Source organism: Pseudochaenichthys georgianus, chromosome 23 (genome assembly GCF_902827115.2).
Source record: "Pseudochaenichthys georgianus chromosome 23, fPseGeo1.2, whole genome shotgun sequence".
Taxonomy (NCBI): Eukaryota; Metazoa; Chordata; class Actinopteri; order Perciformes; family Channichthyidae; genus Pseudochaenichthys; species Pseudochaenichthys georgianus.
The window spans coordinates 20,046,131-20,061,115 of NC_047525.1; the positions used below are offsets into that span (position 1 = coordinate 20,046,131).

General features: G+C 40.7%; 2 protein-coding genes across 2 annotated transcripts; one reads left to right on the top strand and one right to left on the bottom strand.

Moving 5' to 3' along the window:
* Nucleotides 1–41: 41 nt before the first annotated feature.
* Nucleotides 42–4,381, bottom strand: alg12 (ALG12 alpha-1,6-mannosyltransferase). Its single transcript, XM_071201823.1, has 9 exons — nucleotides 4,214–4,381; nucleotides 3,433–3,565; nucleotides 3,171–3,344; nucleotides 2,874–3,068; nucleotides 2,408–2,512; nucleotides 2,077–2,299; nucleotides 1,380–1,549; nucleotides 600–675; nucleotides 42–508 (listed from the first exon to the last, which is right to left on the bottom strand). Exons 1-9 carry the CDS (start codon nucleotides 4,370–4,372, stop codon nucleotides 265–267), a joined length of 1,479 nt encoding a protein of 492 aa, XP_071057924.1. The 5' UTR covers nucleotides 4,373–4,381; the 3' UTR covers nucleotides 42–264.
* Nucleotides 4,382–4,646: 265 nt separating this feature from the next.
* On the top strand, nucleotides 4,647–9,020 carry creld2 (cysteine-rich with EGF-like domains 2). The gene is made up of 10 exons (XM_034075305.2): nucleotides 4,647–5,011; nucleotides 5,128–5,210; nucleotides 5,955–6,065; nucleotides 6,273–6,364; nucleotides 6,508–6,684; nucleotides 6,772–6,870; nucleotides 7,429–7,512; nucleotides 7,662–7,757; nucleotides 8,350–8,490; nucleotides 8,651–9,020. The coding sequence occupies exons 1-10, from the start codon at nucleotides 4,868–4,870 to the stop codon at nucleotides 8,707–8,709; spliced, it is 1,086 nt and encodes a 361-aa protein (XP_033931196.1). The 5' UTR covers nucleotides 4,647–4,867; the 3' UTR covers nucleotides 8,710–9,020.
* Nucleotides 9,021–14,985: the final 5,965 nt, after the last annotated feature.

Here is a 14,985-nt window from a genome sequence, read left to right on the forward strand (position 1 = left end):
AAAATTGCAAGTGTATTTCTTTGGTAAGCAATAAGATGCAATTTAGGAATTCACTCAGTTTCAGCTTTATTTATCAATATACAAATACACATTTTTCTTGAATAATTTGTTTGCTATTTATGAGAAATTGAATGTATTATACATCAGCAAAACAATAGATAACTATTTAAACATGATGTAAGACAGTGTAGTGCAACATATGTCTCTAAATATAACCTTTGCGAACACTTGCTTTGGTCATCTTTAGTCCTATTCTTTGGTCATTTAGTTACCAAGTCGTCCGGTTGCAGTGTTTCTCTCCATGAGCACAGTTTTTCTCTCTAACCGCACGGTGACAGGTGGGAAGTGAAACAAGTTGAAGGCAATGTTGCTGTAACCTTCAATGAAGGTCAGAGGCTGGTGAGTGTCCTGGAGTTGCTGTATTTTGGTGACATTAGCCTCCATCAGCAGGTGTGTGTACATATTGATGTCAGGATGTGTGAGGCTCAGGTCCTCACGTTTGTCATATCTGTTCAAAAAGAAACAGAAGTGAGTGCATTACAGAAGTGATATTGGGTACATTAGTCTTGACCAACGTGGGTTGAAAGTGAAACTCTCACCTCCAGTTTCTGTTCTGCTCTAAGAAGCGAGAGACTCCGGTTTCAGCAGCATAGGTGTCGATGTGAACAAAGACATCTGAGGGGGACATTGTTTACAGCAATAAAAGGTTTTAATGATTTAGTATGTTTACAGTGTTAATGATTACGGGAAAGAAACATTTTTGTTTACTTAATGAAATTGTAGCGACACTAGATTGTAAAAGTACAAGTCCTGCATACTTATATAAAAATACAACATTATTGGTATCAAAATAAAGTTAAAGTAACAAAAATAAAAGTATTTGTTATGAGTTATGGCCCATTTCAGAATAATGTACAATATATAATATTAAATTACTGGATTATATCTATTGATGCATTAATGTGTTCATCACGGCTTGTAAATGTAGAGCTAATTTAAATGTCTTTGTATGCTGCTGGATATCTAGCACTGTGATTATAATTCAATGTTTATTTAATAGTTATTTCATATTTTGAATTCCCTTTTAATTTAAATTTGTAAAGTGACTGAAACTCAATTAAATATAGTGCAGTATATATATATGCTATATAAAGTAACATAAATAAATATACTCAGGTATTTCTTCAGGTTATGTTCTTTATTACATTCCACCACAATTTCAATCATTTTAGGTTAGATACTTGAATAACATACCAACAATTGGAAGGAAATTATTCTATGATGGTGACATTTTAAAAACATTGAGTCAGTAGCCCTTCTTGAAGGTGGAGCTAATTAATAATGTAATAGAGTTCAAATGTGCTGAAAGGGATTCTAACCTGCGGCGCCTGGCATCAACCGGTGCAGTTCCTGCAGCGCTCGGCCCCCTGGGTAGTTGTGGTGGGAGACGTAGAGGCTTAAGCCGGAGTACGCTGCGTTGGTCAATAGCTGGCCGACCACCACCGCAGAGCCCACTGTATACATCCAGGACTTCTGGTAGTTACACAAACTGAAGTACAAAATGAAACAAAGAGGTGAGCGCTCTATCGGGGAGAAATAATCAACTTCATGTTGGTCAACTACCACTCAAAACCCACTTGCTTTTATATGATCTTATTTATGTTTGTATGGCTTTAAATATTGTTGTTTTTTATATTAGGGCACTCACATAAAGGTGTTATATAAATACATGTTATTATCCTATTCACAGGGTACAGCAGAAAGAAATTACATTGCATACAGCTCACAAATGTAATTTAAAAAAAGTAGAATCAACAACTAATTCATGTTAACATACTGTACACAAATCATTAGTTTAGTGCATTTTTTTAAATACTAAAAATACCAAGAATAAATAGGTCCTAACCTGAAAAGATTACCTAAAATCAATTAAAATGCCACATATCACAACAACAACAAAATTGCACATAGGTTAAAGCATATGTGAGCATGTGGATTGTGTTGGAATCCATCAGACAGCGCTATTGGTTGATTCATTTCCTGCCCTGCTTTATGGAAGAATGTAATATGTTTTACATGAAGGAGCAGCCTCGGGCAGCCACCAGGCTGAGCACGGGGAAAGTGTAGATGATGAAGCGCAGCTCCTTGTGGGGCAGCAGCGAGTAGAGGAGGATGAAGCCGGCGGCGGGGAGCAGCAGGAACCTCATCCGCCTGTCGAGGAGGCCGAGGGGGACGAAGAGCAGCGTGCAGCCCAGAGCGCGGGGCACAGCGGAGTAAAAGTACCACAGAAAGGGAGAGGTTTACTGGGGAGAGGAGTCAAGGAGGTTACTCTTTTCAGTGGCAGTGAATTAAGAAAAAGGTCATGAACACACATAAGTGGGAGTGTACTCCAGTTCATCAAAGGATATTCCCCAGTCGGAACTCTTGTTGAGAATAGTGTTGTACCACAAAACCTGACCTTCAGGCCACAACAACTTCCTCCAAAAGAAAGAGTCAACAGCCACCGTCAGAGCTGAAAGAAACAAATAATTATTTATTGTAGGCCTGGATTGCTGCAGGACTTGCTCTCAAAACATGGAAATGAGTAGACATTTTTGCAGTTCTAGTTTTACAATCTGTCCTGCGACATGAAATACACCAGATCATGAATTGTAATGTTAGTTTTGACCTTGTGCTTTGAAAATCAAGAAGTTTTCTCTCATGGAGATTATTTTGCTGAACAATGTGGGTACATATTATACAGTTTTGTTTGCCACAGAGCTTATTTTCTGCAATAATCAAAGATCCAATATAAAAATCTCATTGGCTAACTTTTTTTGTTTGTTTTCCCTACAAAGATATGTCCTCCCTGCAGCGCTCTCTGCTGTTCTCACCCAGTGACAGGACCCCAGCAGGAACAGCGTAGTACAGGAGCTGCAGCAGACCCAGCTTCCTGCTCAACAGCGATATCAGTAACATGAGACCCAGGAAGATGCAGAGCTCTGACCGGAACACGATGATGACCAAAGCTGAGAGGCTGATGAACCGGCTGTATTTCTGAGCCATCCAAGATGTGAACGCTACCAGAACTGAGGACAGAAGAAATGCACTGTCATCATGTCGACTCACTGACTTATTTAGGGAAATAAATCCCAAAAAAATGTATGATTATGTATACCCATGCATCTTACCTATTGGCAGTGCAAATACATTAGGCAGAGTCCTGGTGCTGTAGAACATTAGGTGAAACTGAGAAGCACACGTCAGACAGAAGAGCCCCGCAACTGTGGAGCCAAACTGCTTCCTCACCTCCCTCTGCATGTTCCACAGAGCACCGACCACACACACTCCCAGGGAAGCTCGGACTGCACAGAACATAAAAAGAGAACGGATTTGTTTGGAATCAAATAAGTGGATGGGAAGGGACCAATCAGGGAATAATTAAGGGTTTACCCATCAGCTGTGTGTAGAATTTGGGTGCATCCAGCAGAGAGGAGAGGAACACAGCAGGGGAACAGAGCACGGAGAGAAACAGGGGGCCAAGGAATGTCCGAGGAACCACGCCGGGAAACTCAAGATGGTCATACTGAAACACAGCACAGGCTCTGCTCTCAACAACACTTACACAGTCAGAACATTAACAAAAACAATCTCACATTTTCTATCAGAAGAGATGGGTTTTTTTTTTTTTTAGATACTGTAGATGTTAACATTTCTTTTATTTGGTAACACCATTTTATCTTCTGATTAAGAGCATCATGATTGAAAGCTCAACAACAGCTAATACATTTATCTTAAGTAGATAATTATGATAAATACCTTCATTTTTTTTAAGAACAATTATGCTATTTGTATCAACACAAATGTTTGTTTGCAATATGAAATGGAGCTTATTTTTTTGTTTATATTGGCATGGCTATTTTTAAAGTAGTCCAACGGCATTTTAGTTGTATTAGTAATAGTTATTTATATCATGGCTTTGTCTTGCATTAAATGTGAATTTATCGAAAATCTATTAATTGTATACTTTTGGGGTATTTTATGGAATGTATCTAACATTCATACTTTATGTAAAAAAGTGAACCTCTAAAATACATACTAAACTGTTTTGTCGGTGTTTTGTGTTACGTATTCACAACGTTTGACACTATAATAACAATGATTTCATTCAATGATGCTTTGCAGGGTTAGCTTGTTAGCACACCTAATACCAGCATTTATAACAGCTGCTTACCTTCTCAAAGTTAAGTCTGTGATACAGAATGTCGTGCGCCGCTTGTAAATTAAAGCTCTCCTCAACTTTAGTGAACGGACAAAGGAATAAATGCAAAAGAGTGACAGTTATTAATAAAAACAGCAGAGGTAGCCCTAAAACATTCCTTTTTTCAGCCATGACACCTGAACTGCTTTTCATCACTTCCGGTCAACACAGGAAGCAAACTACACAATATCGCAAACATTTTTTAAACATTTTTTTATAGTATTTTTACAACATTTTTGTTTAGAAAATGTATCTTAAAAGACAATCAATAAAGAAAAGCTAATCATCTTAAAGGATACTACAAATGTTTCCGAATTTTACACGTGGGGAGCTTTATGTCCCGCGCGTGGCGGCTTGTGATTGGTTGTGCAATTGATTGACACATAGCCCTAGCGAATCGGCGCAAGCCACAATTCTACTAAGAGGCAGACGCGGAAATCTAAAAACGCAACGGTTTTTTTCTACAACCGGCATGTAAATAACACCTTGTTGCGCTTTGCATAGATAACGCCAACGTATATTTAATGTTAGGAACGGGCCATTTAGATGTGCCCGAACCGTGCAGCGCTTTAATATTAGCTACAAGCTTGCTTAAACGTGTGCCTTGATATGAATTGATCGGCTGAGATGCTGTCCACCGGTCCACAGATGCGTCTAATGCGGCTTTTGTCTTGTGTAACTCTTGTTTTACTTTTCCAAGTCACCGACAGCAAGAAAGATTTAAAAAGCTTCTGTTCAACCTGTCGGATAATAACAGATAACTTCAACAAGGTAAGAGCAAGACACCAAACCCCTGCTTTGTGTTGTGGGGCCAGATGCATGAAACATGTTGTTCCCAGAATTCCCCTGTTTCTTTTACAAACAGTGACATTATTTTTGTATTTTAGGGCTTTGAAATAACTGCAAAACAGAACTTTGGTGGGGGCAACACAGCCTGGGAGGAGAGGACACTGTCTAAATATGAGACAAGGTGAGATTATGTCCTGTTCAGGTCACCCTGCCCTAGTAACCGGTCATAGGAGTTGTGTTTATTTACATAACAGATCTCTTATACTAAGCTTATCAAAGTCCTAGAACAATATGTACTACCTCCAGCAGCACAGTAACGCACTCAAAGCTGCCATCTCCTAACTCATCTCCCAACTCATCGCCACCATCATGAACTCCTCCCTCAGATCTGGATCAGTTCCCCCCCCCCTCTCTCAAACTGGCTGCTGTCACACCCATTCTCAAAAGACCTGGACTCGCACCTGACATCATGTCCAACTTCCGGGCCATCTCAAATCTCCCCTTTCTGTCAAAAATACTTGAACGTGTCATTGCCTCACAACTAAAATCCCACCTCAGCTCTAATGACCTCTTTGAACCATTTCAATCCGGTTTCCGATCAACCCATCAGAGACTGCACTGACCTCACCACCTTCAAAAAACGTACAAAACTCACCTCTTCAATCTGGCTTTTAATGTGTGATTGTTTTTGTATTGCTTGATTTTTATTTGACTTTAACTATATATATTTATTTGTTGTTCTTTTCACTATATCTGTAAAGCGTCTTTGAGCAAAAAGCGCTTGCAAAATAAATCTATTATTATTATTACCTTGTGCCCAAGTGACAGGTAACATAGGCGTACTTTCAAACTACTTCATTTGGCAACTCTCATTTCTTCTTATCACACAGTTTATGTTGTATATGTATACCATTTTCCTTTGCAGTGAGATCCGTCTCATGGAGATCGTGGAGGGGCTGTGTGACAGCAGCAGCTTCGACTGCAACCACATGGTAGAAGAGCATGAAGACCTCTTTGAAACTTGGTGGTTCAAGAGGTGGGTTGCGTATACAGTCAGATTGTTGACAACATGGTCAGGCACACAGGTTGGATTTCAACTGTCAATTTCACCACACTAGGATGTAACCCATGTAGTGTAAAATAACAGACAGACATTACGATAACACACTGACCGATGTTTCACACACACATTGTGTGTATGTTTGACTTGAGTGAAACCTCATCTCTTCCTGTTGCATCACAGGAAAACAAAACATCCTGATCTGCATAAATGGTTCTGCATCGACACGATAAAAGTGTGCTGTCCAAAGGGAATGTTTGGACCGGACTGCAGTGGTAAGGGAAACGTTAGGAAAACTATAGGACAGAATTGGTGTTTTCTGTAGATACAACATGATATACTGAACAAGTAACACCGAAAACCTGAAGCTAAAAACTATTTCTGTTTGTGCCGTCTTTTGGGGATTTTATCTTTGAAGCTTGTGTGGGGGGCTCTGAGAGACCTTGTCATGGGAATGGGAAGTGTGATGGCGACGGGACTCGCGGGGGGGACGGGAAGTGCAGCTGTGACCACTCTTACGGAGGAGAGTTCTGCCTGGACTGCATCGACGGGTACTTCAACGAAGTGAGGAACGACACATTCTCTCTGTGCACAGGTACACTCCAAAAGCCACGAGACAGAACATACATCATTATATAGAGTGTGTCGCGAGTGTGAATTTGGGCTTCAACTCTTCCTGCAGAATGCGACTCGTCCTGCAAAACCTGCACTGGTGCAACCAATCAGGACTGTGATGAGTGCAAAGAAGGCTGGGAGGACGATGACCAGGAAGCGTGTGTTGGTAAGAGGACCAATAACAAGCCTCCATGTAGTCTTTAGGAAACATGCTTTCTGTTCTGAGTCAAACGTAGATGAGTTATGTGTACTTTTAGCAGATTTTTATCCTTGTTACTGCGGTTACGGCTGCAACCTCGTCTAGACTTTCTTTGCATTTTCTTTTTCTTTCTTTTTCATTACTTTTACTTGACTGCTAATACATTCTTAAATTGACCATCATAATGTTTTCTGTGAAATATGTACAACTAAATTGTACAAAAATATTTCAATATTTAGGACTACATTATCTCCAAAATAAAAGAAATACTCAGATTGGGGATCTGGTGTCAGAGCAGTATCTTCAAGCTCAAACCGACAAAGAAGGCAGTTTACATGAGCAAAGATGTGTAACCAAATACATACAATTATAGGAAACCATGAATAGTATGTTCTGTATGTCTTCAGACTTGACATTCTCATATTATTGGTGTGTATTTTTCCAGGTAGATTTCCTAATATTCCAAGCTTTAGGATTAAGACAAGCTCATACTTTGGAAATCAGTCAATTTCTCTCTTTTCCCAGATGTAAACGAGTGCTCCAAAGATCCTTCTCCGTGTGAGGAAGATCAATACTGCCTTAACACGGACGGCTCCTACTCCTGCAAGGGTAATTACTCCCTCACAGTTTTGCACAAAATACAGTCCGCAATATTTAGACGCATCAATAGCTACTGCATCATATTGCGCATACATTTGCTATTATCGTTTATAAAATGTAAGTGTTGCCTGTGTAATGTTTCACTTTGTCCTTTGCAGCCTGTGACAAAGTGTGCACCGGGTGCACAGGGCCCGGTCCTGATAGCTGCCAGGCGTGTGCCAGCGGGTACCAACACACAGAGGGCACCTGCACAGGTACAAAGGAGATCAAGTACCTGATAGTTTGGGCTTTAATGCATAACGTTGACATGCAAATAAACATTCAAAAGCAGCGCAGCTTTTTTACTTTGCATGTCTATTCAGTTTGAACCCAATATCTTTGCACAGTCACAGATAAAGATAAAATAACATTTCAGTGGTCAGATTGTTTTCCGACCAAACTTTTCCATAGAATTCAGAGCATCTTAAAATTGAAATGTATTGAAAATAGAGAGATGTAATTATCTCAAATTCTCATTGTTATATTTCATACAACATTCTGTTGGCAATTACACCACATTATATACTTACATACTAACCGCTCGATAATCACATTTATATAACCCCAATAACAAAACGACAACAATTTTCCCCAATTTCTTTAGAATGATGACATCATGAAATATTACGAGATAATTGCAGCTTCATTCCAAAACCATTTCTGATGCGTGGAAATAAATGTAAATAAATCAGTGTTTCACTTGTTTATGTTGTAAATCAATTCTAGAAAAGTGTATAAATTGCTATAATCCCTTGTTAGTAAATCTTTTGTTTTGGCAAAAGAAAATTGAAATATTGTGTTTTCCAGATATCGACGAGTGTTCCCAGACTGAGCCGGTCTGCACCAGGGAGAACGAGGAGTGTGTCAACAATAAAGGAAGCTACGTGTGCTTCTGCTCCGAAGGCTACGAGGAGCGAGATGACGAGTGTGTCCAGAAGATAGAGCCAGGTGAGGATCACTGTGGGTTCAAGTACTGAGGATTTTCAAACTCACAGTAAAATTACGTTTTTAAAGAAATGTGGCTGTCCTCATCACTGTAAAGTTAAACTATGATTGTCAATTTGAAAAGGCAATATAGTCAACGTATTATTTATTACATTCTTATCAGAAAAAGAAGAGGAGTCGGAAACATCCGAGACGACCACAAGTGCACACGGGGAGCTTTGATGTAAAAACTAAAAGGGATCCAAATTGAAAGAACGGTTGGATTTTCTGCACATCTGACGCCGCCCATTTTTGAATCGTCGACTACATGCACTAATACACCAGCTGCACTTAGAACCAACACAAGCTGGCCACTGGACAGTGTTTGGAGCATGGATTAAAGGACACACAAAAAAAGACATGTTACGCTCTCAGTATGCTGGTCATTGTTGCTTTTCCTCTGGTGTGCTCAAACTACCACTTTCTTTATTTGTTGTTTGGTTTTAAATCAAAGGTGTTTCAATAAAGGTGAATTCTGTTGAATTTAAAATCCATGTCCACATCTGTGTATTTTCTTGTACAATTATTATCGGTTCTTATTCTTGAGAAGCCGGGTCCTAAATTAGGTCAAAGTTAGATTGCTGCAGTGATCACATTTGACCACAAGGTGGCAGCCTAGTCACATGGAATATGGACACTCACGGTATAAAGTGGAGGTCTTAATCTAGAAAGGATGAGATGGATACTTTCTCTTATCTCATTTCCTCACATCTAAGCCGTTTTGATTCATGATCATATAGGTGTTTTCTATAGGGAATCATATTGTAGCCTATATCTTATCTTCATGTTCTATATCCTCAATTTCAGGGTATTCTCATACATTAATCCACAGTTTTTTCCATTTTGCCTTGAATTATAGAAAACCATTCAATCCCCTACTTGAAAGTGTGCTTCACCGTCACCACTCAGATGTTAGGAAGCTTTTTTGGAGGGGCCTTCCTGTGGCCCCGTTAAGATCAAAGCATATTTTGGTAACCCAGGTCTCACCTTGCAATAAGGCTTCCTGTTGGATGATGTCAGCTGTTTGGACTCCACTGCCAAGGAGAAGCAGCCAGTCGAGACCTGTCTGAGCTGGTATTGAAGCAGCAGAGACGCAATCATAACAAACCCCCCCCCCACACCTTTCCCAGATGTACAGTGTAATTCATTTCTAAAACACAGGGTTGATGATAATTAATGTCCAATAAATTACATTTAATTTCTCCTTTCATAACCTACATGTTTTGTCAGGAATATACAATATGGAGTCGCTAAAATGGATTTTCTTTTGTCGACATTTTGCATGGAACCATACAGTAGAAACATATTTAAGACTGAAAATTAAGCAGAAATGAGCAGCTTCTATTATTGTTAACGCTTCTTTGCCTTTCATCACTTTGGTGCACTATGTCAACCGCTGACTTCTTGTAAGTCATTGTGAATGGGTTATGGGAATATAATTATATATAACTTGGTAGATCCAAAGAACATGTTGGGCTTCTGGAGGAACAGATTTATGGGACCAGGCATATCCATTTGAACCCTAACCCTTTTATTTGAGTATAAGTAACCCAAATGGTCTCAACGCTTAGAAAATGATAACAGACACTTTAGGTTGGAATCAGCTTCTGTTGGATCTCAGAGTCAGGCTTAAACTTAAGACATTTTGTATTTGAACTTGTGACCTTCTCTGAGAGCTCTCCTAACCACTGGGCTTGCCTGCTGTTGAAGTTAGCGTATATTGTTTATTCCACATGCTGCCCTTTCGTGTGGTGTGGTGAATCCCTGGTCCGATTCCATGAAACGTGCACCGAGTGGATGGTGTTTGTGTGTCACATGCGTGTTTACACACATTGCAGCAGCATGTGCACAAATACTCTGTGGTCAGAGGGGCACCCTGTTGTTTGCTCTTGACTTTGTGGTGTTTTTTCTCCTGCCAGTAAATCTCAGCTGTGGAGCACATTATCCAGCTGCAGTGGGGTGAGTATGAGGACAGAGACAGGGTTATAGAAGAAACCCAGCAGTGTGTAGAGGAAGAAGATGACACTGAGCAGCATAATATCCTCCACTTATAGAGAGGCTTTTAATTATAGCAGAGCAGGACACCCTGCCCTCTGCTGCCAGGCACCAAATTGCAGCTCTGATTCCCCTCCTCATCCTCTCAGGTCTCAGCGCTGCTGTTTCCCAAGCCTTTTCTTAGACAACAATCCTCTTTGTTCCATTGTAAGGCGGTGGGACCGAGATAATCATAGTGCTGAGGTACGCTGAAGGAAACTGCATGCAAAACCAGAAGCCAGATGTGGCACCATGTGCTTTTGTTCAGCTGTCAGTGGCCTGCACCGCCTCTGATGTCAGGCACGCCTTAAACTTGTTGCCCTGCCTCTCTGATGCGGTTGTGTCTGCCTTCCTTTCACCCAGCTGGACGCTCAACCGCCAACGATTAAGCCAGACAAATTGGAAACTCCGCAGAGCTGGGAACTTTCCTTTGCACTGCGAAAGGAGGTGCAGGGACTGTCGTAAATGAACCGACTACAGCACTCCCGCTCCAAGATGCTTTATAAAATACAGATTTGTGCGGGAAATAAAAGCATTTGATGAGGAGCAGAGGCACATCTTGGGCTGCATGTGTATCTGGAGCAGAGACGTGGGAAGAGGGGGTGCTGAGGGGGCTGCAGCACCCCCATCTGTTGGCGGAGAGTTGTAACTGCAATTCCAAAAAGTTCACTAAACAAATCAATACAAAAGTTTTATTTTGAGCATTTTAGTGTAAGCAGTCTATAAATAATATAGATAATGCGGTGTGCTTCTTCTGCTTGCCAGTGCAGACAAGTACAGGGATGGGAGTTTTGTGAAAGGAGGATTTAAGAACTGGCGAAAGGCAGGGGAAACATTTAGGGAGCATGAGAAGTCCCATCAACACACAGGCCGTCAACAAACTTGCAGCATTAAAACGAACACTGATGAATGCACTGCTCTCCAAAGCTGTTGCTAAAGACCAAATGACTGCATTTAATATGATGTTATTATACAGGACCAAAGCCCCGAATGTTTTTTCTGTAGCCCCGGACAATTCTCCCTCAATAATATAATACATTAACCGTGCTTTACTTGAACCTCATCATGAGAGGACGGCAGAATTTTTATTTCCCGTGTTCAGTGAATGCAACAGAGGCAAGACACCAGACCAACCAGAGAGTTGCATGGAAATAAACATCTGTCTTGTTGGCTGACATGTACCTATCCTGTGAGCCATATATATATATATATATATATATATATATATATATATATATATAAACACTAGATGACTCACCCGCGCTGCTGGCCAATGGAGACCGACCAATCAGACCGACGTTGCCACATGGCGGCCATCTTGCCACAGGCAGCTCGCTCATTCATAACATTATGTCTCTGGTGCACTATTGAAATAACCGTAGATTGCTCCATTTTCAACCAAATTTCAAACGGTTTGGTTTGTTATAAACATCAAAGATGTAGTTATTAAACTGCATACTTATAATTATAGTCATGAACTTTTTTTTTCAACATGTCTTGTCTCCTGTATCATAGCCATGCTAATAATGTTTATAATAAACTAAAGCGTTGGTAAATTAGTCAAGAATTCAGTGAGTTAAGAGTATTTTTGTGTAGATCACTCACCTTACAACAGCTGTATCAGTAGTTGTTGACTGTGGCAAGATGGCCGCCAGTGAGCTTCGCTGGCGACTCCCCCTTGAGCCATCTAGTGTTTATATATATCTATGCTGTGAGCTGTGACAATGCTTAAACTGTCAGTCGGACTCTGAGTTTTTGAAGATGGACATAAGAACATTTTTATTAAAAAATACGACAATTCTCAAGTGGTGGCTCACACAACAACCCCAGACCCACTACTTGCCCTTGCACTACTAACCCTAACCCTGTTTTTGTCTCTACTAACTTTTTAGGGACATATCTGGCCCCTTAGATACTAAAAATGTCCACTTTGTTAACCAGCTAGCTTTAGCTTTCTTAGCCAGCGTTTGTGCTGGGGACAGAAAACCAAAACAATGAGCCGAAAGACGCTAAAGAAAAAACGACGAGTTAGATGATAAGTCTGTGCAGGTTTGATCGCATTTGACATCACAAACAGCCATTTTATCCATTGTTGCTATAAATTATTGATGAATGCATGTTTTTAAAAAAAATTCTACGGTTTTTAATTGACTTTACATTACACATAATGTGAAGCTGAATTATTTACATCATGAGATACATCTTTTCACAACGCCGTGGTCAAGCTGCGCCTGGGCCCGAAGCAGCAGAGAAATAATGTATTAGCAAAACATTCAATAACACCAGTATTTTCCTCTCGTGTAAAACTGATATGCTCCCTGGGATTATTCTGTTCAATAGGAGTGTAAAACCAATCCAAACAGTTTCAATTATTCAGCACGTTATGTGGATCTGTTGGTTCATTATGATGAGAAGGAAAATAGTTTTTGATGTTGCCAAAGACTTATATTTGGTGTTTTATATAAAGAGGTGCCGCATGTTCACGAACAATTCTTAGTCTTTGCATGTCTTTGCATTTTATCTAAAAATAAGATCTTATTTCATTAAATCAGAATGAGGGACACACGACTCAATTGTTTTTTTGAAGTGTATTTCTCAGAGGAGGAGGAGGGGGGGCTAGCAGACAGGGGCCGTTTCTCAATCTCGAGGATACTGGCTTCCAAGCCAATATTTCAAGGATGCTACGTCATCGAGCGCCGCCGAAGGACTGTTCCAATCTCCAGCATACTTGGAATTCCACCGAGGCCGCGTCCTTGGTTTGGGGGAAATTTAGAGGCTGCACATGGGTAGACTTCACGTCCTTAAAATTCCCACAATGCTTTGCGCACGGACCAATTTCAAAAACCCTTGGGGAGAATGGCTGAACCGACGCAGCACACATTTAAATGTAAGTATGTAGTGGCGTAGAACATGTGTTGGTAAATATGTTACTTTGTTACATTTGTTTGTTATCACCAAAAATGTGTTCCGTGAAAGTAAAGCAAGTTCATAATTAGATAGACATCGTGAGGTATTTATTTTCGGTACAGTTTATGTTGAAACCGTTAGAGAGAGTGGCACACTTGTTAGCCTGTTCCATTCTTCTTCATTTTCCGAAACCGTGGCTTGGAAGCATACTTGCTTCGTTCCTGAAGGAAGTGACTTGGAAGTACGCGACTACCAAGCCAGCATCCTCGCGATTGAGAAACACCCAGGGAGTGGCATGGTGCTAGCTGGCACGCTCTCTGCTATACAGAGATTTCACAGACGGACAGGTAGGATGGATTGATCTTACCCACCTTCGTTTGATCTCAAAGCCAGTGCCCGCGTCTGCGCGTGTCTGTCTGCACGTGAAGGCAGACACATTTGCCTTGTGTGTTTGTGTGTGTGCACCTCTGTGTGACTGTCTGGCCTCTGGTCTCTTACCCCCGTCAAGAATGAGGAGAGACAGGCTTTGATCTACCTCCATGCAGAAGTCCTGCCTCCTAAAATCATTTAAAAGAGAAATTGCACCTCATTCATTCAGTGCATATTACAACTTATTCTTAAAGGGGCCCTATTATGCTCGTTTCAGGTTCATAATAGTATGTTGTGCCTCTACTGGGACTTGTTTAAATGATTTAATGTCAAAAAGATTTTTATTCTTCTCATACTGCTTGTGCTGCAGCACCTCTTTCCACCCTCTGTCTGAAATCAATTGGTTAGCTGGCCGTTCTTTTGGTCGTCATCTTTTTCTAGTGCCTTTACACCCACAGGTAGGTATACCCTTACCAGGTTTTTCATCAGCATGACCATATACACTCTTGTCACATCGTAACAAGTCAACCAGATGTTGATTCTATAATTACAAATCTGGTTGCCAAGACCAAGAAGACATTTTTTCTTCAGAGCCTCATACAAAGTACTCTTTAGTGTCTACATTTGGAGTTTATGCCTTGAAAACTCAACCTAAAAGGTTTATCAGTCATTGTGTAGGTGATAGTATGACCTCCTTCATATTTTACTATGAATAGGCACTATTTTGTATTGTTAACACTGCGGTAACATAAAACACTAGTTCGCTGCCCACATCAAAGGCATATTTCTCTGACTGTTCAAGAGCTTCAACCTCTTTCTCTAGCAGTTGTAAAAGCCCGGTGGAAGCTGATCTCTCGTAGTGGTGTGTGTGTTGCCATGGTGCTCAGGCAGTGTTGACACGAGACGGTGTAAACAGACGTGGAGGAAAAGGAACAAGGTAGGAGAGTGTAGGCAATAGAGCAGGGCACACTCAGACAGACAACACAGTCTGGACGGCGGGGGGGGGGGGGGGTTAGCATTTAGCGAGGTCACAGGTTTGATTCTGTGTGTACCTTAACTGTAAAGCGTGCAGTCATCCGGCTAAATCCACAGTCAAACCCCATTAGGAAACAGACTTAAATAATCTAATGCCTTTTTCTTACTCATCTG

Coding starts and splice junctions, on each gene's coding strand:
- alg12 (XM_071201823.1), bottom strand. CDS start 4,372: ATGGCTGAAAAAAGGAATGTTTTAGGGCTACCTCTGCTGTTTTTATTA. Junction 3,069..3,170: donor TGTATTTGCACTGCCAATAG/GTAAGATGCATG, acceptor TTCTGTCCTCAG/TTCTGGTAGCGTTCACATCT. Junction 2,300..2,407: donor CAAGAGTTCCGACTGGGGAA/TATCCTTTGATG, acceptor CTCCCCAGTAAA/CCTCTCCCTTTCTGTGGTAC.
- creld2 (XM_034075305.2), top strand. CDS start 4,868: ATGCTGTCCACCGGTCCACAGATGCGTCTAATGCGGCTTTTGTCTTGT. Junction 6,365..6,507: donor GTTTGGACCGGACTGCAGTG/GTAAGGGAAACG, acceptor TTATCTTTGAAG/CTTGTGTGGGGGGCTCTGAG. Junction 6,685..6,771: donor CACATTCTCTCTGTGCACAG/GTACACTCCAAA, acceptor CTCTTCCTGCAG/AATGCGACTCGTCCTGCAAA.